Source organism: Schistocerca nitens, chromosome 7 (assembly GCF_023898315.1).
Source record: "Schistocerca nitens isolate TAMUIC-IGC-003100 chromosome 7, iqSchNite1.1, whole genome shotgun sequence".
In the NCBI taxonomy this organism is placed as follows: Eukaryota; Metazoa; Arthropoda; class Insecta; order Orthoptera; family Acrididae; genus Schistocerca; species Schistocerca nitens.
The window spans coordinates 466,937,235-466,961,935 of record NC_064620.1 but is presented as its reverse complement, the minus strand read 5'-3'; the positions used below and the strand labels follow the sequence as shown (position 1 = coordinate 466,961,935).

General features: G+C 41.0%; 2 protein-coding genes across 7 annotated transcripts in view; one reads left to right on the top strand and one right to left on the bottom strand.

Moving 5' to 3' along the window:
• LOC126194925 (serine/threonine-protein kinase/endoribonuclease IRE1) overlaps positions 1-3,794 on the bottom strand; it is a 151,599-nt gene extending 147,805 nt beyond the window's left edge. For all 3 annotated transcript variants that reach the window (XR_007538527.1, XR_007538528.1, XM_049933304.1), the window contains exons 1-2: positions 3,359-3,794; positions 3,137-3,257 (exon numbers count right to left, since the gene is read on the bottom strand). Coding sequence is in view for 1 of the 3 variants with exons in the window: in XM_049933304.1 (XP_049789261.1) it covers positions 3,137-3,257; positions 3,359-3,469 (232 nt within the window). In the remaining 2 variants the exon portion in view is untranslated. The remainder of the gene's footprint in view (positions 1-3,136; positions 3,258-3,358) is intronic.
• A 282-nt stretch (positions 3,795-4,076) lies between these two features.
• The window catches only part of LOC126194848 (testis-expressed protein 2), a 407,145-nt gene continuing 386,520 nt past the window's right edge, over positions 4,077-24,701 (top strand). For 2 of the 4 annotated variants that reach the window (XM_049933190.1, XM_049933195.1), the window contains exon 1: positions 4,086-4,285. The gene's annotated coding sequence lies outside the window, so the exon portion shown is untranslated. Of the gene's footprint in view, positions 4,286-24,701 lie in introns of all 4 variants that reach the window. The other 2 variants (XM_049933193.1, XM_049933191.1) reach the window with 2 other exon arrangements.

Genomic DNA, 24,701 nt, shown 5'->3' with positions numbered 1-24,701 from the left:
GCATGGATGAAATGTCAGCCATTGCTGCACTAAATGACATTGTTGCTGAACAGAGGGAAGATGCAGCATTCATGAAAACCACTGAAGTCTTAAAGAAAGACGAACCGACCAAACGAGTATTCCAATTAATAAACAGAACATTGCATAAGGGGGCCTATGATGCAGTGAGGTACGAATGGCTGCTTATCCCTGCTTATCTGTCACCACCAATCCTGAAGTAATTTTATGATGCTCCAACATCTGATCACTTGGAAATGTGGGGATTCTAGACCAAATCAGAAGCAAGTATCACTGGCCAGTTCTTTAATGATCCGTTTGACATTATGAGACCCACTGTAAGGAATGTCAACAATGTAAGCACAAGGTTCAATTACTTCTGTGGTATCTGGTACTAATCCCACCTGCAGCAGCACCATTCCACTGACTTGGAGAAGTTCTCTATGTCAAGAAATGGGAATCAATGGGTAACAGTCTGCACAGGGTACCTCACTTGCTGTAAGCAGTACTGACTGCCAGAGCTCCAGAAATTGCAAATTTCCTTGTAGATGATGTCATTTTGAAGCTTGGAAGAACTTTCCTCAAGACTAGTATCCGAGGCAATTTACAGTTGTGACATCACTCGTGGGTTGACAAATACCTACCATCCACAGGCGAATGGCCTCACAAAATGCTTTTTATAAGTGTTGGCATATATGCTATTGATGTATGCTATTGATGTATGCTGATACAACATAGTGAAGCAAGAAACTACAGCTTTCACACAATTCTTTCTTCTCCAGTGTTACAAGGCCAAAACGACAAAGGATACACAGTTCCCATTTCAAACGTACGATTCTTAGGATGACTATGTGAGCACCTTGTCACCAGGACCAGAGACACAAGGAAGCTGGCTCACATATGGACCCTAGATGCTCAGAAGAAAGACTGAGGGCACTATAAGGCCAAGCACTGTCCTGCGAGTTACAGCCCAGAAGACTTGGTATTAATTTTTTGTGGAAAGTGGAACTGTCAAAAGAGTTACTAAAGTGCTACTTTGTGCCTTCCCATGTCATTCACTGCTTGTAAGATGCCATATATAAAGTTGAGGATTATGACATTTCATCAAGAAGGCAAAAGCCAAGAGACATTATCCAAGTCCTCTGTATGAATCCCAACTACATTCCAGAGACGCAGGTCAACAATGGGAGTTTCAAGGAAACACAAGACCCACTTGACAATTGCGAAGCTTCGATGGGAGGGAGTACCTTTAATGGTCAACACAGTAAAGAGGGTTTAACAAAATGAACAGAATGCGAGGGTCCACCAGTGAGGACTAGTGATGAGATCAACATTTAAGGTGCTGTAGCTGGCTCCAATGTGGGTTGGAAACAGCAGGCTGCTGTATCTCCAGGAGAGAGAATAATACTGCAAGCTCTGGTGCCATCAGCATGGTGTAGTGGTTAGCATCACTGGCTGGCATACTATGGTTCAAATCCAGCTACCAGTGATTATTTATTATTTCTTATTTATGATTTCTGGAAGGTTTTTGAAAGATCTTACATCTCTAAATGTTCTTGCAGAAAATTTTAATAGTAACCTCAGAATTTTCACACTCGCTGCAGTTATCTAAAATGAAGTAGTGTCTGCACAAACATTTAGTCAGCTCTTTATTTCAGGGTGGTGAAAAGATTGGTGACTTGCTTTAAACATTCAGAAATGTAAAACTCAGCACTTTACGAAATGAGAACACACAGTATCCTATGATTATAGTATCAATGAATCACAGCTGGAATCAGTCAATTCATACAAATACCTGGAAGTTATAATTTGTAGAGATATGAAATGGAACAAACACATAGTCCCAGTAGTAGGTAAAGCAGGTGGCAGAATGGAGTTCACTGGTAAAATACTAGGACAGTGCAAGCAGTTTACAAAGGAGACTGCAGAAAAAACATTCATGTGATACATCCTGGAATACTGCACAAGTTGTAGAACCCATACCAAACAGACCTAACAGCACAGATGTTCACAGGTTTGTTCAATCTGTGGGAGACAATGCTGAAAGAACAGAACTGGCACACGCTTGAAGATAGACAAACTATTCTGTGAAAACATTCTTTAAGCACTGAATCTAGGAATATATAGACACTAGTCATATTAATGTGATCAACTGTCAAAAACGAAACAGCAACCTTTCGCAGCATGGATATGCAGGAAGTGTCAATGACACTCTGGAAGGTACCAACAAGGACGTGAAGCCATGCCGACTCCAGTGCTGGGGCCAGCTGGTTTCATGGATGAGGGTGCACTTGGAACCACACACATACACTGGAAGCTGTATGACATGTCGCATTGTCCTGCTGATAGGTGCCATCATGCTGACAAAAAACATGTGATACATAGAGGTGGACGTGATCCCCTAAGACAAAGGCATATTTGTGTAGCTCTATTGCACCTTTCAGATTGACGAGGCCACCTGGGACTGGCACAAAAAACATTCCGCAGACCATAACGCTCCCTTTTCCAGCCTCAACCTTTCTGCCAATTGTTGCAGGGCCTTGCACGCCAATTGTCACCTGTCCGATAGAGCATAAAAAATCTGGGCAGTCTGTTGCTCAAGAGTTGCAGGTTAATTCACCCATACATATCTACGTAGCCATCGTTTACCCCTGTCATCTATGGTCCATGGTGCTGGTTTTGAAATGGGCCATTTTGCCTTGCATGGTATAAGCTGCTTTAACCACAGCAGAATGAGAACAGCTTACAAACTTAGCGGTTTATGAAATGCTTCCACCACTGGCTCGAAAGCCAAGGATCACGACTCTTCAACATCAGACAAATCGCTCTGTTTCCGAATGAAGATGAATGCACTGCTTTCTGCATCTTTCTGGCATGATTTTATATACCCTCCACTGCTAGTGCTGCCACCTAACTCTGTGAGTCGTTGACGCACATTGAGGTCGAACATGGGTATTTGTCGCATTAATGTGACTGGACCGCCTATGACAAATCTCTACGTAATGCTACCATACGGATTGCGAAGACAAGACTAGATTAACTACAGCAAGCACAAATGCATTCAAGCACTCATTCTTACTGCAATTGGTATGTGAAGGGGATGGGAGAAGGACGACATCTTATGGAAAAGAATGCTTACCGTCTTTAATTTGCCATTTCACCATTCCTGTTCGCTGACTTATTCCAATAAACGAACCGTCTAGCGTCGACAAAAGTAGGAGCGAATCATCTGCTTCTTTGATCAAATCAGTGTTGGTGATCTACAAGAGGTAAACAAACATCTCTGTTAGTACCTTAAGCAAGTTACTATTATGTGACAAGTCGTGCCGCTGCATATTCTGCAAAAGATTGCACTATTTACCTTCGTGTAACTACTTTCGTCGGCTCTTACACTAAGAACCATCAATAGTAGTGCATGCGCACCGATCGTAATCGTCCGCATGTGACGCTTATTCTGGCTAACATGAAACATATTCAGTTTGAAATTATAGCCGGTAGTATGTTTTACATCATAAGAATTATGATCTACAGTACTTTATTCCCTGGCGTATCACATGTTGTCACAATTAAACACAAACACGGTGACATTCGTGGCTGCATGCTTCAACAAAATTTAAGTTTTGTTTAAAACTTTTATCTGAAGTTACGTACAACAAACACTGCTTGTACGTCATGGTATTTTCAAATTCACTAGTTAGTTAGTTGAATCACTGAAACCTTGACCACTAACAACAAAAATAAACAAACTCCCCTTCGTGTTTAGAAATAACAAAACACCTTGGCTGGCTTGGCATGTAGTTTCAGTACACATGCAAAGACTAAAGCTCACACTACACATGTTACGTTTCAGAGAAAACATTTTTCATCGCTACTGTTCATTTTTACTATTCATTTTCAAACTCAAGTCGAGCAATTGCTCTGAAGAAAGACTAATTACATATATTGTGAGAAAATTGTTACGGGTACTGGACAAATAGACAATGTAGTTTAACTATATGTATTTATAATCGGTCTCGCAGTGTCGTTTCCAAAGATAGGTGGATAATACCCAACGATAATAAAATAAATCAAGCCGCTTGCAGAAGGTTTGACGTTCAACGGTGGTGGATTGTTTGCTAAGTGACGACACTCGCGGTTAAAATGTTTTGCTTAGTTCGGTTAAGGTATTGACAGTTTGTATATTTTTAAACAGTGTATACTGAGTATCTTGCAACAGTGTTGTGAAGCGAAAGCCGAAGAAAATATCACAAGCTGTCATTTCTGTCGAGCCTCATTTGCTCAGGTGGAAGTGCGTTAATAATTGGTTCTTTATACATTTAGTACGTTAATAACTAAGAAAACGTAGTTTTGGTACCACATATAACATTTCTTTCATATGCATCTTGAACATTTGTTCTTCATTCCTGTTTTTTGCCGCTGAAGACCGGCGCAAAATCCATATCTGAATGTCAAAGTCGCAGGGACAGTTTGCACCGTACTCACTGTTTTTACTCACAGTTTCCGTGGTATCTACGTATGCGGACGTCTTCATAAAAGTACAGTTTGCGGTGAGAGTTACATTCACACTGGAAACAGCAAATGATAATTCTTGATTGTTAGAAGCAGTTTGTTAGCTAGGCCTATATGTATATATCACGATTCTCGAATAGCTGATTTGTAACGTCCATACTACATAAAAGTAATAAAATCAAATTATGTCGTGAAACTCTTAGTTTTTGAGGTTTTACATTTTTATATATTGGACTTACAATTTAGACATTCGAAAATTGTTCTTGTTGAGGACTATTACTCGATATGCCCAACTCTAGTTAAATTAAGAAACTATATATTGTACTGTTTTTTACTGCAGATCTAATCCTGTGGATTTAGGTATTGCAAACGGAACTTTACCAGTATTGTATTTTGGTGTATAGTACACCATGATGTAGTGCGTCCAACGTAGAAAGGCCACACTGGTTTTTAATTCAAATTACATACCTCTTTTGGCAACCAAACTGTCATCCAATAATTTATCTTATGCAGTATTAATGTAGAAGCCAACGGCCCTGCTGCAGCGGTAATACCAGTTCCCATCAGATCACCAAAGTTAACCGCTGTCGGGGTGGGCTAGCATTTGGATGGGTGACCATCCAGTCTACGGAGTGCTGTTGGAAAGCTGGGTGCACTCAGCCCTTGTGAGGCAAACTGAGGAGCTACTTGATTGAGAAGTAGCGTCTCCAGTCTCGTTAACTGACATATGGCCGGGAGAGTGGTGTGCTGACCACATGCCTCTTCATATCCGCATCCATTGACACCTGAAGGCTTAGGATGACACGGTGGCTGGTTGGTACCATTGGGCCTTCCAAGGCCTGTTCGGACGGAGTTTAGTTTTAGTATGCAACTATACTGTTGTGTCACAATAGTGCATGATGGAGTACCATTTACAAGTTGTTATCACTTACAGAAAGCACCTAATAATGGATCTGTCAACATATTACTACTGCTGAGCAAGAGTCTGTCTCCTCTGTACAGGAATTTACATAAATGATATACAAGTACAGGTTGTAGATACATAGTTTACTACTTAACCCTTTCAGACCTGAAAGAAAACTATTTGTAGAAACTGAATGAATTTTGAGTGCCTTGCTTAAAATAATTAGCTAATACGGGAAAATCCAGTAGAATGTATATACTTAAATTTTTTTCCCCAAAAAGTTTGGATCCACACAAATGTGGGTGTCAGGCTTAATCTGTAATAATTTTCAGAAATAAGTAAGCCTAGCTTACTAAAGACATCAAGTTTTCTGTCCAAACAATGCTGATCATCAGGTCAGTACTTTTCCTCAGGAACCTGCACTGCACCATTATCAGGGTTTTCGGTGGAAGGACTTTGTTTAGCAGAGAACAAAAGTGATTTTCTAAGAGCCATTCTGAAACCAAAAAAAGATCAAGTTTGTTCTTCACAGGCACTTCAGCAACTTTACAAACTCCCTTGTATTCTATCCAGGAATTGATGCAAGCAAGGTCTATGAGATGAATTGTGAGTTTCAGAGTCCATTTCCTTATTTTTATAAATGTTCTGTAGACTTCCATCATCTGATCACAAATGTCAGCTCCTCCCTTGCTCATAATATACTTTGTAACAACAGATAGACAAGGAACATTGACATAAACTTTTTCCTTTTTGCTCCACTGTTCTATATTTGTAACTGGAGTACATCCAAAACAGTTTGATGCCACTGATTTTTTTTTTCCATTGAATGATGACAGCATTGTTGTCACCGCTGCAGAATTCTTGCATGTCACATCTTTTCAATTTTTTCTCTTCAGTCAGGTTCACATGTCTAATTCTGTTACACATGATTTTTCCTGTTCCATAAATTCCTTTTCTCACAGGATTTCCAACAGTGGAATGGTTGTAAAATATCTGTCAAAGAACAGATAAGAATCTCTCTCTAGTGTTTGAATCAGTCGAAGCACAATACTAGGCCCTCCTTTGCTCATTGCTAAAACAAAATTTTTAAACCTTGTGGGTGTGGTTTGTTTGGTACGTATTGCTTCAAGGAACAACAAACAGAAAAAAGTATCATCTGCTCATCAATAGAGTAATGGCCTCCTCTGGGGCGAGGCAATTTGACACAGGCATTCCTCACGAAGTCTACTGCAAGTTGAACCTTCCAGAGAGCAGTCTTCAAGTTCCCTTCTGGAAAACAATTTGTATCAACAACTGCAAGTCTGCTGTTAACAGAAGGTGAAATCCATGTTGCCAATACATTCTCATATGTGGGAATTTGGTATTACCCATTAGAATGAGTGGTCCAAAGACATTTTTTACTTCCTGTGTGGTAACACTCAAAACATGCCATGTTTTAGATAAATGATAGGCCTACATTTTTGTGTATGTGGATGTAAGCTCGAAAAAATTGTCAGGAAATAACTTCATAGGAGTCATTGACGATGCATGGAAAATATCGGATATTGGTGGGACTTGTGAAGAAAAAGGGTGTTTCCTCCACAAATGTTTTCTCGCTGTCACTAAATTCAGTTGTTGTGCACACTATGGTACCTGCTCATTTTGTATTTGCTCTTGTCTTTCACTTAAATTTTCTACCTGCTGGCTCTGAAGTAGGGGCTGCTCCTCTGAGTCATCAGAGTCATCAGATGAACTTCTACATTCAGCAATTTTCTTCTTAGGTGATGGCATCCAGGATTCATCAACAATGTCATCATCACTGCTAATATCCTCCACTTCTGATTGGGCTAGAAGGGATTCAGTGTCTGCGTCTGTCAGCATATGTAGATAGAGGGACACCTATTAACCTCAACAACTGAAATCGGCAAAAAAAATTGAGTAAAAGCCTAAACCACACAATTGTGTTACTTTGATTATCGAAGAATCTAATGTGGGAATCGTGTTGAACAAACGATCTTTATGAATTGCATTGGATATATTCATCGTTCAACTACACTTCTAAATTTTTATGCACTCTGAAAGCAAATAGAACAAAATAAAAGTTAACAATACCTCCATGATGTCATCTCAAGGCCACCATTGTCAGAGAACTTTAAACGAACTGCCACACAGCACAGCTTAGTGGATGAAATACCAACTAAAATGGACTCTAGTGCACCCTCTGAAACTTGCACTATTGTGTAGACCAGATTTCAACGGTTGCGCTTTAACCATGTCACTGTAATCTACTAAAAAAATGTACCCATACAATTGTGCGTAAATGGTCTGAAAGGGATGTGGAAGTTGTGTCTGGCCATGAGGTGAATCAATGGACACGAAACATTGCTTTGAATTTTCTGTAGACAGAATTATGAACTTAAATTATGATAATTCCAATCATGGTTTTAGTGTATCTTACCTGGGCCTTAGTGGGGAAATCCATTAGTTTTTAAGATTCCAAGAGGTTCATGGATCTTAAAATTCTTTGAGCGATTTAGAATAGAGGAAAAACTGATGAATATGTTGTTAGCTGTGTTGTGTAAGTGCATGATGCATACTATTTTTAAATGTTGAAGATGATGAGCTTGTTGCAGTGGTGACCTCATGGAAGAGTCACAGAGATGCATTATGGGGAATATTGCATTAAAAATGCACTTATACTGTGTCAGGTTCTTCCATTGCTTGCTGCAGTTGGTAACCTCTGTCATGATGAATGGCTGGAAGTGAACACGCTGAATCATGAATTGGTTGTTGCTAGCTAATCAGAATACTTGTTTGTAATTTCCTGTGGTTCGTAAATGTTGGGTGGACTATAATCAAATTGTTACAATTTGGGTGAATAAGTTTTATTGCTTGAATGAAGAAGCAGGCAGTTCATAGACAAGACACCATACAGATTCCATTAACAATAATAACAAGCCGGAAAGTACACGGAGGAATAAAAGATTGCTTTTTAGTTGGAAGCAACAAGAATGTAAAAACACCTGGTGCACTGATAAGGTAACATTCACCTGCACACAGGCATCACAAATAAGCAGCACAACAAGCCATACTATATAACACTTCCACACTTGTTAGCCAATTTTGAAGGCACAGTTGATAATGATCTACTGTTAGTTTACAGCTTCGCTTTGAAAAGTACTTTTATACACATGTGTGCCAGCTGATCTTCTGATTTACTACAAGACTAAAACCACCATTTATCGTTTCACAAATGTAGTGAAACCTTATTTCTATGTGTTTAGTCCTTTTCTGAGCTTCATTATTTCTTAACAGTTCCAATGTGCTCTGCTTGTCTCTAAAGAGTTGAGTTGCGTGTTCCTTGCTGACAGCAGGAATGTTCAAAGCCACTTTGTTTCAGCGTCTGCATCAGATGGTGGAACGTACTCTACTTCTGATGTAGACTGGTGACATATTTTTGCCTGCGATTCGTCTAGGTAACAGCTCCACTGGTTAATATACTGACATAACCCGTTGTTGAACCAGTATCTGTATCTCCGACAAAAGTAGAATCTGAGTTTACATGAGGTTTAAGATTGGTGCTACTGTGTTTACCACCTTCATCTCTTGCACATTGAAGATATTTAGGATGTGTTTAAGAGCAGTCCAAAGCTGAGGTCTAAGGTTCTTGCGAAACTAACTACTTGACTGACAGAAAACATTATAATATGTCTTGTCACTGTGGAAACAAATGTCAGACCATCTGCAGCCTCATGAAATGGAACATTTTCCATAGATTTCCTGTCTTCATTAGCTGGGCACTCTCCCAAGTGAATTGTGAACTGTAATTTACAGTTGTTAATGCTCATTTTTTCTAAGAGCAACTAATACAACCCTCTTGACTGATAAATGATTCTTTATTTTCACAGTCTCACCTGATCTCCGATCCTACAATGCAACTGGGATCATCAACCACAATTTCAAAATTAATCAAGGATTCTTCAAGTATTTTATTTATAGCTGTGGTTGATTCAGTCTGAATTAATCTGTCACCAACAAAAATAGCTAAACACTTCTTGACCATCAACTTGAGCATGAAACACACAATTATCTGAATAAAGCTGTTTGAAATTTAAAAAAACTTTGTAAACTGAACAGTTTTTTAATTCCAAATTGAGGAGACTGTTTCACTCCATAACGGCTTTTCTTTAATTTGCAGACTGAGATTGCATTATCACTATTGAAACCCTTGGGCTGTTTCATGAAAGTAACTTCTTGCAAATCACCATTGAGAAAGGCAGTTTTCACATCAAATTGTCTCATGTACATATCATACATTCAAGCCAAAGTTAAAAGAATATGAAGTGATTTATACCTAACAACAGTAATGTTTGTAAGGTAGGAGACGAGATACTGGCAGAAGTAAAGCTGTGAGGACCGGGCGTGAGTCGTGCTTCGGTAGCTCAGATTGTAGAACACTTGCCCGCGAAAGGCAAAGGTCCCAAGTTCCAGTCTCGGTCGGGCACACAGTTTTAATCTGCCAGGAAGTTTCATATCAGCTCACACTCTGCTGCAGAGTGAAAATATCTTTCTGGAAACAGTTAAAAAAGTTTGTCCATAGTCAAGTCTGGGTTTCAGGGATATCCTTTTGCACATAATCTAGCATTTAATTCCTGGGATTTAAGTAGAGTGTATCCCTTCAGTTGTTTTCTTCATATTTCTGGAACAAAGCATAAATTTAAGTTTTATGATCCAGGAACTTTTCACTAGTCATTTGTTTACATTTATTTGCATATAGACTACATTTTTGTAAATGTGTTTCCTCATTTATCAGTAATTTAATTGATTTTTTCCTAACCAAAATATTATTTTTATCATGAGTTTAAAAGTGCCTGACTTCGCGTAAAATTGTTTGCTCCTGGGTTTGGTGTGGTGGGTGCTTTAGTTTTTTCTACTGAGGTGACTGCAGGGGCATGGAAATTTGGGAAGTAAATGAGGTTTTGCAATTGTTTTGTAGGATATGTATTAGAGATAGGAAGTTTTGTGGAATAGGAGGGGGAAAGTTGTAGGAAATTATTGGAATAGGAAGGGGAAAATTCTGAGCTTCAACCTGAATTAGACAAGGATAGGGAAGGACTGGATAGTTTAAGGAGGGATAAAGGTAAAGACAGTTGAGAAATTGCAACAGATAACATAGGGAACAGGCATAGTACTTCACCTGACTGCTTTGTGGTGAACATGAAAAATAAAGTTTAAGCTGTTGTTTCAGTTAGAAACTGATGAGCCTCAGACAGATGTAGATATAAACAGGACACAACAAACTCTCAGCAGTAAGTTGAAAAGTAAGGATGCAGGTAAGTTAGGAAAGAGAAAGAAACTTCTGTTGTTACGTAGTTTTAATACTAGAGGTGTGGGCCAACTTTTGCTGGATGAATTAGGATCAGAATACCAGGTCACAATTTTGTTTATCATAGTGCTGGTCTGGAGCAAGTGATAGAGGATTTAAGATCACTTTGTGAAGACTTCACCAAGGAAGACTCCGTGACTACAGTGGGTGGGCTGGGCAATAACATTGACAGAGATCCTGGATACAATATAGTGTCTGATCTGGTAAAGATGGCACAGCATGGAGACATGGCAATGGTGAGCTTGTATCTGATCTGAGACACGATGACTGACCTCATTTGTACCCTTCAGTGTGGAGAATTGATTTGGAGTTGAAATGGGCTGCTTATGTCAGGTACAGGGTCAAATATCGCTATGGTTAATGTTGATTCTGTTGGTAAATGGGTTTATATTCATACTAGGCATGAGATTTAATAGCAGAACATTTAAATAGGTGAGACAGTGTTATGAGTGGTAAAATACCAGTGATTACACGCGTCAGAACACTACCTTTTCTAGAACAGAAAGGACAGAAAGAAACAAAGTTTTGAAGGGGGGTTAGGACTGCAAGAAGCCTTCTGTTTGAGAAAGAAACTAAACAACATAATTCTGGCATATTGCGTCAGTACAAACAGCTGTTGGTTAAAATTTTACATCACTCAACAGTAATTTTATTTCCATCCAATTTTATTTCAGTTGATGTGAAATTGCTTCAGGATATTTGAGGACTAAGATAAAAAAAAAAAATATATATTGAACTAGTTATCTGCGCTGATGACTTAAGAGTCATCAGATCCAGCTTACATATATGCCCCACTGCATGTGTGATCATTGGTATATATATCTGTTAAGTATTACAGTATTTAGGTTAGTATCTCACTTTTGTAGAGCAGGAATAGAGAATGGAGGATTTGCCATATTCATCAAAATTGTCATAAGTTTAAGAATATAGACATCCATAAATTTTGCCCTGAGCAGTATATGGAACAATGTGCGACAGAACTAAAATTTCATGATAAATGATTCATATTATTAAGTGTATACCAAGCATCTGCAAGTAATTTTAATCTTTTCATAAATCATCTTGAATATCTACTAACCTATGTAAGAACAAAACAAAGAAATGATGTTTGCTTGTGATTTTAAGATAGATTCTGTTAAAAACCCTTCCAGTAAAAATTTTTCACAGTCAGTAACGCCAGTGGAGGCCAATTATCAAGTGTTAATGTGCTACAGTGCACTGTAAATATCACACTAAAATTATGCCATTTCTCATCGAATTTGAGCTGGAAATTGCACTAAAGAATACAGTAGGAAGGTACAAGATGATGTGGACAAAATTTCTAGTCAATGTGACGAATGGCAGCTAGTTCTAAATGTGGAAAAATATAAGTTAATGCAGATGAGTAGGAAGAACAAATCTGTAATGTTCGGATACAGTATTAGTAGTGTCCTGATTGACGCACTCAAGCAATTTAACTATCTGGGCATAACATTGCAGAACAATATGAAATAGAACAACCATGTGAGAACTGTGGTAGGGAAGGCGAATGGTCAGTGTTGCTCTACTGGGAGAATTTTAGAAAAGAGTAAAGAAGATCACATATAGGACACTGGTGTGACCTATTCTTGAGTACTGCTCGAGTATTTGGGATCTGTACCAGGTCAGATTAAAGGAAGACATCGAAGCAGTTCAGAGGCTGGCTGCTAGAGTTGTTACCGGTAGGTTCGAACAACACATAAGTTTTATGGAGATGCTTGAGGAACTCATATGGGAATCTCTGGAGGGAAGGCAGTGTTGTTTGCGAGGAACACTATTAACAAAATTTAGAGAACCAGCATCTGAAGCTGACTGCTGAACGATTCTACTGCCGCCAACATACACTCCTGGAAATGGAAAAAAGAACACATTGACACCGGTGTGTCAGACCCACCATACTTGCTCCGGACACTGCGAGAGGGCTGTACAAGCAGTGATCACACGCACGGCACAGCGGACACACCAGGAACCGCGGTGTTGGCCGTCGAATGGCGCTAGCTGCGCAGCATTTGTGCACCGCCGCCGTCAGTGTCAGCCAGTTTGCCGTGGCGTACGGAGCTCCATCGCAGTCTTTAACACTGGTAGCATGCTGCGACAGCGTGGACGTGAACCGTATGTGCAGTTGACGGACTTTGAGCGAGGGCGTATAGTGGGCATGCGGGAGGCCGGGTGGACGTACCGCCGAATTGCTCAACACGTGGGGCGTGAGGTCTCCACAGTGCATCGATGTTGTCGCCAGTGGTCGGTGGAAGGTGCACGTGCCCGTCGACCTGGGACCGGACCGCAGCGACGCACGGATGCACGCCAAGACCGTAGGATCCTACGCAGTGCCGTAGGGGACCGCACCGCCACTTCCCAGCAAATTAGGGACACTGTTGCTCCTGGGGTATCGGCGAGGACCATTCGCAACCGTCTCCATGAAGCTGGGCTACGGTCCCGCACACCGTTAGGCCGTCTTCCGCTCACGCCCCAACATCGTGCAGCCCGCCTCCAGTGGTGTCGCGACAGGCGTGAATGGAGGGACGAATGGAGACGTGTCGTCTTGAGCGATGAGAGTCGCTTCTGCCTTGGTGCCAATGATGGTCGTATGCGTGTTTGGCGCCGTGCAGGTGAGCGCCACAATCAGGACTGCATACGACCGAGGCACACAGGGCCAACACCCGGCATCATGGTGTGGGGAGCGATCTCCTACACTGGCCGTGCACCACTGGTGATCGTCGAGGGGACACTGAATAGTGCACGGTACATCCAAACCGTCATCGAACCCATCGTTCTACCATTCCTAGACCGGCAAGGGAACTTGCTGTTCCAACAGGACAATGCACGTCCGCATGTATCCCGTGCCACCCAACGTGCTCTAGAAGGTGTAAGTCAACTACCATGGCCAGCAAGATCTCCGGATCTGTCCCCCATTGAGCATGTTTGGGACTGGATGAAGCGTTGTCTCACGCGGTCTGCACGTCCAGCACGAACGCTGGTCCAACTGAGGCGCCAGGTGGAAATGGCATGGCAAGCCGTTCCACAGGACTACATGCAGCATCTCTACGATCGTCTCCATGGGAGAATAGCAGCCTGCATTGCTGCGAAAGGTGGATATACACTGTACTAGTGCCGACATTGTGCATGCTCTGTTGCCTGTGTCTATGTGCCTGTGGTTCTGTCAGTGTGATCATGTGATGTATCTGACCCCAGGAATGTGTCAATAAAGTTTCCCCTTCCTGGGACAATGAATTCACGGTGTTCTTATTTCAATTTCCAGGAGTGTACATTGAATGCAAGGATCATGAAGATAAGATATGAGAAATTAGGGCTCATATGGAGGCATACAGACAGTCGTTTTTCTCTTGATATATTTGTGAGTGGGGCAGGAAAGAAAATGACTAGTAGTGCTACAGGTACCCTCCGCAATGTACTTTTTAGTGGCTTGTAGAGTATCTATGTAGTTGTAGATGTAGACGTAAAGTCATGCCATTTCTCTGTGAATGCAAGCTGGTATGTAAATACAAGTAAAATGACACAGACATGTTTTGTAGTAGTCTCTCTGCAATAACTTAAAACCAGAGTCAGAGATGGGACTCAGCTGTCTGTTTTTGACTGCGCGTATTCTGATGTGACATCATCCCTTCTGGCACTATGAGTGCTATGTTGCTCACAGCACCAGGTCATTATTTTTCTGTGAAAGTGCGTGTAATGTATTGTGCAAGCCTAGAGTAAGATGGGTTTCTGAGTTATGGCTGAAGTAATGGTTTCGTGAGCAAATTGCCTGTTAGTTCATTGGCCTGGGTTTGATTACCACTGCTATGAACTTTCTATTTTTTTTAAGTTTTATACCTTGCAGCATTAAACAATTAATCATAAAATTTAAATATATTCAAACAGTTCAGTTTATATATGTAAAATTAATCTATCCAAAGTAGTTAAGGTTGTTACTCTTGTAAATCAAAAGGCTTTAGGTGGTCACAAAAAAAGCGAGTATACGATCAAATCCAGGATGTGTGGTTTTCTCTCCATTGTGGTTGCCTGAGCAATGAGTTTATTAAAACAATATGGCATTTTCCTCTTTTGCTGTATATTTTTATTTGTTCACAACTAGTTTCAGCTGTCTAAGCCATTCTCAAATAGAAAATTATGCCTTACATATTAAAACATCAGCATTTTTAAATTTGTGTTTATTATTCATTTTGGGCCACAAATACTGTCAAACCAACAAGACAGCATTTGTGAACGAAAACTATTAGAGAAAAAATTAAAAGACACTGACATTTAAACATGTAAGGCATACTTTTTTATTGCAGAACCACAAAATCACTTGAGGATGGCCTAGAAGGCAGAAACTAGTTGTGAACAAATAACATTAATACAACAAAAGTGGAAAATGCCACCTTCTTTTAGTGTGAAAGTGTTGTCTGTAGATGATCTGCTAAAGAGTTCCTTCTCCATTAGAGGCTAGGAGGAGAAAAAATGATTGGAAGAGTAAGGTGGATTTACTCCAAATGTGAATCTAACAACAGGTGGGCATGGGATGAGGCATACTGATATGGCTCAAACTTTGTGAACAGGAGCAGGTAGACGTCCGTCCCTTTCAGATTCCCATAACATTTCACCTGGTTGGGCCATAGGAAAAGGTAAAACGGTTGCTAGAGATTTACATGTAGGGTATCAGAAAGTTTCAAGCAATAGATGTCATAATGGCATGATACTCGAGTAGTTAGGGCTAGGGTTCATTTCCCACTTGGTACACCATATTTTTTCTTTTTCTTTCATTTTTTTTATTCCCTCCAATGTTAAATGATCAATTAGAAATTTAAATATATTTTAACAGTTCGATATGTGTATTTAAAATTAATGTATTTACTGTAGTTGTGATTCCTATTCTTGTAAGTCAAAATGCAATAGGCCACCACATTGGTAAAATTTTGCATGACCTACAACTTAGTATAATTATCTCTCAACTTAATTTTTAATATAAATTTCCAAACTAAATTAATCACAAACAGTGATAGATAATGTCTTTGTAGAGAGATCTAATGAACAAAATTATATTACAAAACTAATAGTCAGTAGCCTTTCATAACATGACTTGTCATTCCTCTTGATGCCAAAAACTGATTGTTTTAGGACACTTGTCAAAGTCATGAACTGGAGGGATGTATACAGTGCTTGTGGCATGAGTGAAAAAAAAACACCACCTTTATTAATAAGCAAAGCTCTTACCATATTTGAATACTGTTTTCCCCCCAAATTAAGGCAGATTCAATCAAAGTCTACAGAGAACCCAAGGATTACTCAAGGAATAACGCTATCTTGTAAAACATGAAGGAAATTGTGTCAACCAGTCAGACTCAGCTCTGATGGAGATGCTGTAGCTCTTTACAAGACCCACTGCAAAATATTAAAGGAGAAATATGGAATTCAAAGCAAATACATTAGAAGAAAGAGATAATCAAACCAGGTAACAAAATAAAGACATTAAGGGATATAGTGGAAGCCAATTCTTTCTCACTAAATCTTGGGTGTGATGGAGAACACTATGTGGTGGAGGGGTGGGGGAGGTGGAGAACACTATATGCAATATAATGCTTGTAAGAGGTTTCCTGCAGTATTTGCCTAAGATATGATGGCAAGCACGTATAAGAAGTTGACAATCAACAAACATTTCATAACTGTTACTGAAAAAAATGGTTTGTCAACAAATGCTGCCATGTAATATTTCAGACAGGGCACTGCAAATAACTTCAGTCGTATGTATAACTGACACCAGTAAGACTAATGTCCACTATAAAATCTTTAAAATAAAAAAAATAGTGCTATGAGAAAATATCAATAAAGTTAAAAATAATGTACTTCAGAGTTTAGCAACATATCAAGTTACCTGTGTAACCCCTCTATTACCAGGGGAACATTTCCTGTATGACTGACATATGCCTTTGTATAAGAAAGCAGATAAAGAAATACCACCATTTTCACTTTAGCCAGCATTCTCAAAAACTTTAGATAAGGTTATATACAATAAGCTTTTTAATCGAAAGCATTTTACTGGGTAAATCAGAATATGCTTTCAAGTAAATTAGAATATTACAGTGTGACAGGAAATGCTGCAAAATGGTTTGGATCTGTATCTGTGACATGAAGAAAAAGTTGTCAGTAAGAAAGAGACATGTATTATGCTATCAGGCATCATGCAACTGAGGACTTATTACTTGTTGTTTCCCAAAAGGTTACATCTTAGGACACTTACTCTTTCTTGGGTACATCAGTGACCTTTCATCTGCAACTTTACCAGACACCAAGTTTGGTTTGCCACCTTCAGGCCTGGGGCCTGGAATAGGCCTGAGGTATTCCTGCCTGTAGTAAAGGGCGACTAAAAGGAGTCTCTCACATTTTGGCCTTTATGTGATGATCCCCTGTAGGGTTTGACCTCCATTTTTCAAAATTTTCCTGAAGAGAGAGCCAATTCGGGAAGGGCACCTTACATGGTGCATCGTGTCCATCGTTCATTGAGATCTTTAGCCCACTTTCTCGTCGTGGCATTGCAGTCCCGCTCATCCTCCATTTCTTGAGTGAGGACAACTTCCTCCACCCACTGTGCAGTGTCGTTTTCTTCGCCGACGATGACCATGGAATTCTTTGCAACTCTTATCCAGCACGGTAGCCAGTCAGTTGTGGTGGAGCCGCCATGTACCCTGTTGGTTGTAGCCCACTGACTACACAGAGATTGCTCTGCTGCTGCCTGCGCTGTTAACTCCCTACGTATGCCAAGGAGTAGATGCTCGTCACCCTGAGGCATCCGGACTCCCGGCAATGGCCATTCTGCCAAGTGGCCTTTGCTGCGGCTGGTTGGCACCCATGGGGAGGGCCCCTGGTTGGAGTGGTTGGCATCAGGGCAGGTGATGCACAATGAAGCGTACCATGTCATCACTTGCTGGTGATCGAACGCCAGCAATCTCTAAACGTTCCAAGTCTCAGTATAATGCAAGTAAGTATGATCCTAAATTGTTCCCCTCCCTGGCCACACCATGGGAGGAACGCCAGGCTGAGGATGACAGCGAACCCTATTTGCCCTGGTACCTTGTATGTACAAGAGCTGATGGGGACTCCTTTTTCTCGATGAAGCCTCAGTTTTTTGTGGAGCATTTAGAGGACAAGTTTGGGGAGGTGGAGGGCTTGTCCAAAATGCAGTCAGGGTCTGTCTTGATAAAAACGGCATCCTATGCCCGGTCACAGGCATTACTCGTTTGTGACAAACTGTGGGATGTTTCCGTTACCATCACGCCTTATAAGAGCTTAAATATAGTCCAGGATGATATATTCCATAGGGACCTTCTTTTGAAGTCTGACAACGAGCTGCGCGCCAGCTCAGAGCGACGAGGAGTTTATTTGGTCCGGTACGTCCATTGGGGTCTGAGGAATAATCAGATTGTCGCTGGTCCCTTCATCTTGGCCTTCGCCGGTGACAAATTACCTGAGAAGGTCAAGGTGATGGTCTACCACTGTTATGTCAAGCTATATAACCCCCCTCCTTAGAGCACCTAATAGCCTTTAAGTGGCTCCGTGCATGCGTGCTCCTGCGTATAAAATGACGGAAACAGGAGTGTTGGGAGAGGTGTGTGTCAACCATTGGATGCCATACATTACCTCCTCAATTCTGGACGAAGATCAGATGTCTTTTTGGGTACCAGACCCCAGCAGGTGTCCCTGGTGATAAGGGGACCACACTGTGGCTCAGGTTGGAAAAAATCGATTTTCAGTTTTCATCATATTTCAAAAGATTAAGGTTTTATTTAAGTACTCTGAAAAGGATTTTGCTGAAAAAACTTTTTTTCGAGCATTTAAAGAGCATTTTTCTACTATGTGTGTTTATGTGCCGCGCCAACTTTTCTGTCACCCACTTTGCTGCATGTATTTTAGATCTTTATATCCCCTACATTGCATATTAGGGTTTTTTTTACTCCCGAGTGTGTTGGCTATCCTTGGAATGCAACTGTTGGTATTCTTTTGTTTCTGCTGTTTGTAAACAACACACTTTCAAACATGTGGTTAGCTTGGTACAAGTGTGATTGCGAGTAGTTGTTATACTTACGTTTGCGGTGCTTGTTTATGTGTGTTTTGTCATGTTTATTGAAGATGATGAAACGTAATGAATTTTCACAAAACGACAATTTAGAGGAAACAAGTCTAGAAAGCTTTCTGTACAAGAGGTTATGTCACTTGGTAATGATGTTTCTAATAGTAATTTTTCAACAAATTCATCATCAAAGAAGCTCTCACAATTTCAAGAGAGTTACAACGAATTTACTGTAAGTGACAAGGGGTGCAGTAAAATTATTATAGATTTGAGAATATTAGCAGCCGTAATTTCTAAATTTGTACAATGTAGACAGTGTGGTGAGTCACAGAGTGCAAAAATTTGTGAGAGTGCCAGTGGGAGAAAAGACCTAGCAATTGCCTTGGATTTAATTTGCACTAAATGCTCAGCTGTGATTTCATTTATGAGGTCTTCAAAACTAGTTACAAGTGGCCCTTATGAAATCAATACTACATTAGTTTATGCTTTACGATCCATTGGCAAGGGCATGGCTGCAGGGAGAACATTTTGTTCAGTGACGAACTTACATCCACCACCAAATAGATTTGAAAAACTGACTGCAATGTTAGAGAAAGTTGGTATGTGAGGTCAGTGAGGAAAGCTTGAAACTGGCTGCTAGGTAAGCAGTGGAAGAAAACTATGGATGTTCGGATATTGCAGTTGCAGTTGATGGAAGTTGGCAGAAAAGAGGACATACTTCTCTGAATGGAGTAGTGACTGCCATAAGTGTAGACTCCGATAACACCGATAAAGTGTTAGATGTGGAGATAATGTCTAAATATTGCAAATGTTGTAAAGTCAATGAACATAAAGAACACAACTGTGTGGCTAATTTTAGGAGAACAAGTGGTGGTATGGAAGTTCATGGAGTACAACAAATATTTCAAAGCCCCGTAGAAACAAGAGGCGTAGGTACACCAAATATTTTAGCGATGGCAACAGTAAGGCATACAACAATGTTAGGTTAGGTTAGGTTAGGTTAGAACTCTAAGCCATATGGAGATGCCATTATTAGCAAAACGTTTGGGAACAAGGCTGAGAAAAGTAACTGTCGGTATGAGAGGAAAAAAATTAGAAGATGAAAAATTGTTGACCGGACAGGGTCAGTTAACTAAAACTGAAATAGAAAACTTGCGGGTATACTACGGGAAGGCAATTAGGAGAAATAAAGAAAATCTGGAGGCAATGGAGAGAGATGTTTGGGCCATATTCTTCCATAAGTCCTCTACTGATGATAACCCATGTCATGGATTGTGTCCATCAGGAGAAAATTCGTGGTGTAAATACAATAGGGCTCAGGCAACTGGAGAATCTTATTCTCACCAGCATTTTCTTCCTGCTGCTGTTATTACAGCAATTAAACTTATTTTCAGAGACTTGGCTTATCCTAAACTTCTAAGGAAATGTCTGCATGGGCATACACAGAACCCAAATGAATGTTTCAGCAGCATAATTTGGAACCGTCTTCCTAAAACTGTATTTGTAGGCAGGCATGCATGCAATGAAACTAGGAGTTCACAATACTGTTATTACATTTAATTGTGGTAATATTGGAAAGTGTTGGGTACTGCAAATGTTGGGAATTAGTCGTGGTGAAAATATGATCAGTGGGCTACAACATTGTGATAAAATGAGGATAGCTGATGCAGACAGGTCTGCATCTAATATGGCCAAGAAAGCTAGACAAACATCCAGGAAAGTGAAAAAGAAGCTGGAAGACCTGCTAGAGGCCAAAAAAGGGCCATCATATGCAGCAGGACAGTTTTAATTAACTGTAAGTAACAAATTTCAAAAGTTTTTTTGAGTCAGTTTCCCGCAAACTAAAATTTTCAGTACCTATGCCCCATTATATCAGAAACTATCATAGGTAAATGAATGAACTTTTCAGATACTCTGCATAACATAAAAAGAAACCACTGGTACTACAGTCATTAATATTTCCCCATTAGAAAGTTCACAAAAAATATTTTCTGCAGAAAAAAACTTAATATTTTTTGTTAATAAATTTAAAAAAGTATATCTTAAAAACTATAAAATGGATAAAGTAGATTTTAGTCCAGTTGACTCTATTAGCATCATGTAACATTCAGTAAAAATATTAAGGTCGTGCATCAAATAGTTTTTTCAGAAATGAGTCAGATTCTTGCCTAAATTAACATGGGTTAGATAGGCAGGGTGTGGTCCCATTAAGATCAATGGCGTGCTCTCTACCGACGCAAACGCTATTGCCAAGCACTTTGCTGAGCAGTATGCTCGAGCCTCTGCGTCCGAGTACTACCTCTCAGCCTTTTGCATCCTCCTGTTCACTACACACCACAGTAAACCATATAACACGCCATTTACATAGTGGGAACTCCTCAGCACCTTTGCACATTGCCCCGACACACCTTTTGGGCTTGATCAGATCTACAGTCAGATGATAAAACATCTCTTGTCTGACTACAAGCGATAACTCCTCATCACCTTCAACCGGATCTCTTGCGATGGCATTTTTCCATTGGAATGGTGGGAGAGCACCATCATTTTGGTGCTAAAACCCAGTAAAAATCCTCTTGATGTGGACAGCCATTGGCCCATCAACCTCACCAACATTCTCGGTAAGCTGCTGGAATGTATGGTGTGTCAGCAGTTGGTTTGGGTCCTGGAGTCATGGCCTATTGGCTCCATGCCAGGGTGGCTTCCGCTAGGGTTGCTCTACCACTAATAATCTTGTGTCCCTCGAGTCTGCCATCCAAACAGCCTTTTCCAGATGCCAACACCTTGTTGCCGTCTTTTTTGACTTATGTAAAGCATACGACATGACCTGGTGACATCATATCCTTGCCACATTGTATGAGTGGGGTCTCTGGAGCCCGCTCCCAATTTTTATCCAAAACTTTCTGTCGCTCCGTACTTTCCATGTCATGTCCAAGTTGGTGCCTCCCATAGTTACCCCCCCCCCCCCCCCCCCTGCATATTCAGGAGAACAACATTCCACAGTGCTCCGTATTGAGTGTATCTCTATTTTTAGTGGTCATTAATAGCCTAGCAGCAGCTGTAGGGCCGTCTGTCTCCCCTTCTCTGTATGTGGATGACTTCTGCATTTCGTATTGCTCCTCCAGTACTGGAGCTGCTGAGAGTAGCATCTGCAGGGAGCCATTAACAAGGTGCAGTCATGGGCTGTAGCCTACGGCTTCCAGTTTTTGGCTGTGAAATCGTGTGTCATGCACTTCTGTGTGCATCATACCTTTCATCTGGAACCTGATCTTTATCTTAATGATGATCCACTCACTGTAGTGGAGACATATCGATTCTTGGGACTGGTTTTCGATGCCCAATTGACTTGGCTACCGCACATTCGTCAGCTTAAGTGGGAGTGGTGGCAGCATCTCAATGCTCTCCTCTGCCTGAGCAACATCATCTGGGGTGCAGATTGCTCTACGCTGCTGCAGCTCTACAAAGCCCTTGTTCAATCCTGCCTTGACTATGGGAGTCTAGTTTGAGTCCGGTGACCAGCGTCCTGATGGAGGCCGGAGTCCCTCCATTGCAGGTTAGGCGTGCCCAACTGCTGGCCAGTCATGTTTCACACGTTCATAGTTCTGCGCATCCGAATTACCGTCTCCTTTTGCCACCCATGGTGGTTCATCTCCAGCATCGGCAGCCCAAGTCAGGGCTTGCAATTGCAATTCATGTCCAATCCCTTCTTTCCAATCTGGAGTCCTTCCCTTTACCACCTTTACTTGAGGTCATTCACGTGCACCTCCATGGTGTACACCTTGGCTGAAACTTCATCTGGACCTTTTGCATGGCCCTAAGGACTCTGTTAACCTCGCCATTCTCCTCTGTCACTTCCTCTTGATTCTTGATGTGTTCCGGGGCTCTGAAGTTGTTTACACTGACGGCTCAGTGGCTGATGGTAATGTTGGCTTCGCCTATGTCCACAGAGGCCATATTGAACAGCACTCCTTGCCCGCTGGCTGCAGTGTATTCACTGCAGAGCTTGTGGCCATATCTCGTGCACTTCAGTACATCCGTTCCTGTTCTGGTGAGTCATTTCTTCTCTATTTTGACTCCCTGAGCAGCTTACAAGCTATTGACCAGTGCTGCTCTTGCCATCATTTAGTAGTGAACATCCAGGAGTCCATCTCTGCCCTGGAACAGTCCAGTCATTAAGTGGTGTTGGTGTGGGCCCCAGGACATTTCGGAATCCCAGGTAATGGACTTGCTGACAGGCTGGCCAAACAGGCTTTTCGGAAACTGCTCCTGGAGGGCATCTATGAAACTGACCTGCACTCTGTCTTACACTGCAAGTCTTTTTTGCTTTGAGAGACGGAATGTTATAAACAGTATGCACAACAAACTGCGTGTCATTAATGAGACTGCGAGTGTGTGGAAGTCTTTCCTGCGGGCTTCTCGCAGGGAATCAGTTGTCCTTTGTCGGCTCCACATTGGCCGTATGTGGCTCACACATGGTTACCTCCTCCATCGCGAGGACCCACCTCAGTGTCTCTGTGGCTCCCAAATGACAGTCGTCCACCTCTTGATGGACTGCCCACTTTTAGCCGCTCTGCGGCGGACTTTTAACTTTCCCAGCACCCTACCTTTGGTGTTGGGTGACAATGCCTCAACAGCAGCTTTAGTTTTTCATTTTATTTGTAAGGGTGGGTTTTATCATTTGATCTGAGTTTTAGCGCATATCCTATGGCCCTCTGTGTCCTCCACCCTAGGGCTTTTAGGGTGGATGTTTTAGTGTGTTGCTGAGTGGCTGGCTTCTCCTTCTTTATTCTCATGGTCAGCCAGCCATGGTAATCTGTTTTTTTGTTTTTAATCTCTTCTCCCTGTTTCTTGTGCCTCTCTGTGGTTTTCTTGTCTTGTTTTGTCCACTGTAGTGTTTGTTGTCCTTCCGTCATTCTTCTGGTTCTTCCTTTCTTCTGTTATTGTGCTGTATGTCTTCTTTGTTTTCTTCTTTCCCTTGGGTAATTGTGTTACTGGGAACAAGCGACCGCTGACCTCGCAGTTTGGTCCCTTTCCCCCCTTTTAAACCAACCAAAAATTTCGGTTTGTTTGCAGATGACACATACATCACAGTAAATGGTAAATCAGGTTTAGTCTTAGAAAGATTAATTAATGAAATTTTCATGGGTTTTAAGAAATGGTTGCTAGCCAATTCTTTCTCACTAAACCTTGGGGGGGGGGGGGGGGGGTTGCAGTTTGCAGTTTAATGCTTGTGAGATGTTTCTCGCCAATATTTGCCTAAAATATGATGGCAAGCAGGCATAAGAGGTTGACAGTGTTAAATTATTGGGATTACAGCTTGATAATAAATTGAGCTGGGAGGAAAATACCACAGAACTGCTGGAGCACCTAAACAAATCTCTATTTTCAAGGTGAATGTTGTCAGACATAGGTGATATAAAAATAAAAGAAAAGGTAACTCATCAAGTCAAGCTAAACTTTTCAGAGACCAAACACATGTAATAAGGATTATTTGTGGTGTGAAAGTAGGAACTGGAGAACACCCTGCAGAGCCCTGTTTAGAGAAAATGATGGCTTTCAAATATATTTATTCCTTAATGAAATTTATCTCTATTTCAAACCAAGAGCTCAGTTCGTGGAGTCAGTACTTACTAGAAATAAGAATAATATTCCCAAAGATTTAGTCACTTACTTTGGTCCAGAAAAATGTACGGCTACATCTACATACATACTACACAAGCCACAGTATGGTATGTGACGGAGGTTACCCTATAACGACTACTAGTAATTTCTTTCCTGTTCCACTCACAAATAGAGCGAGAGAAAAATGACTGTCAATACAATACCAGTAGTGGAAATCTGTATAA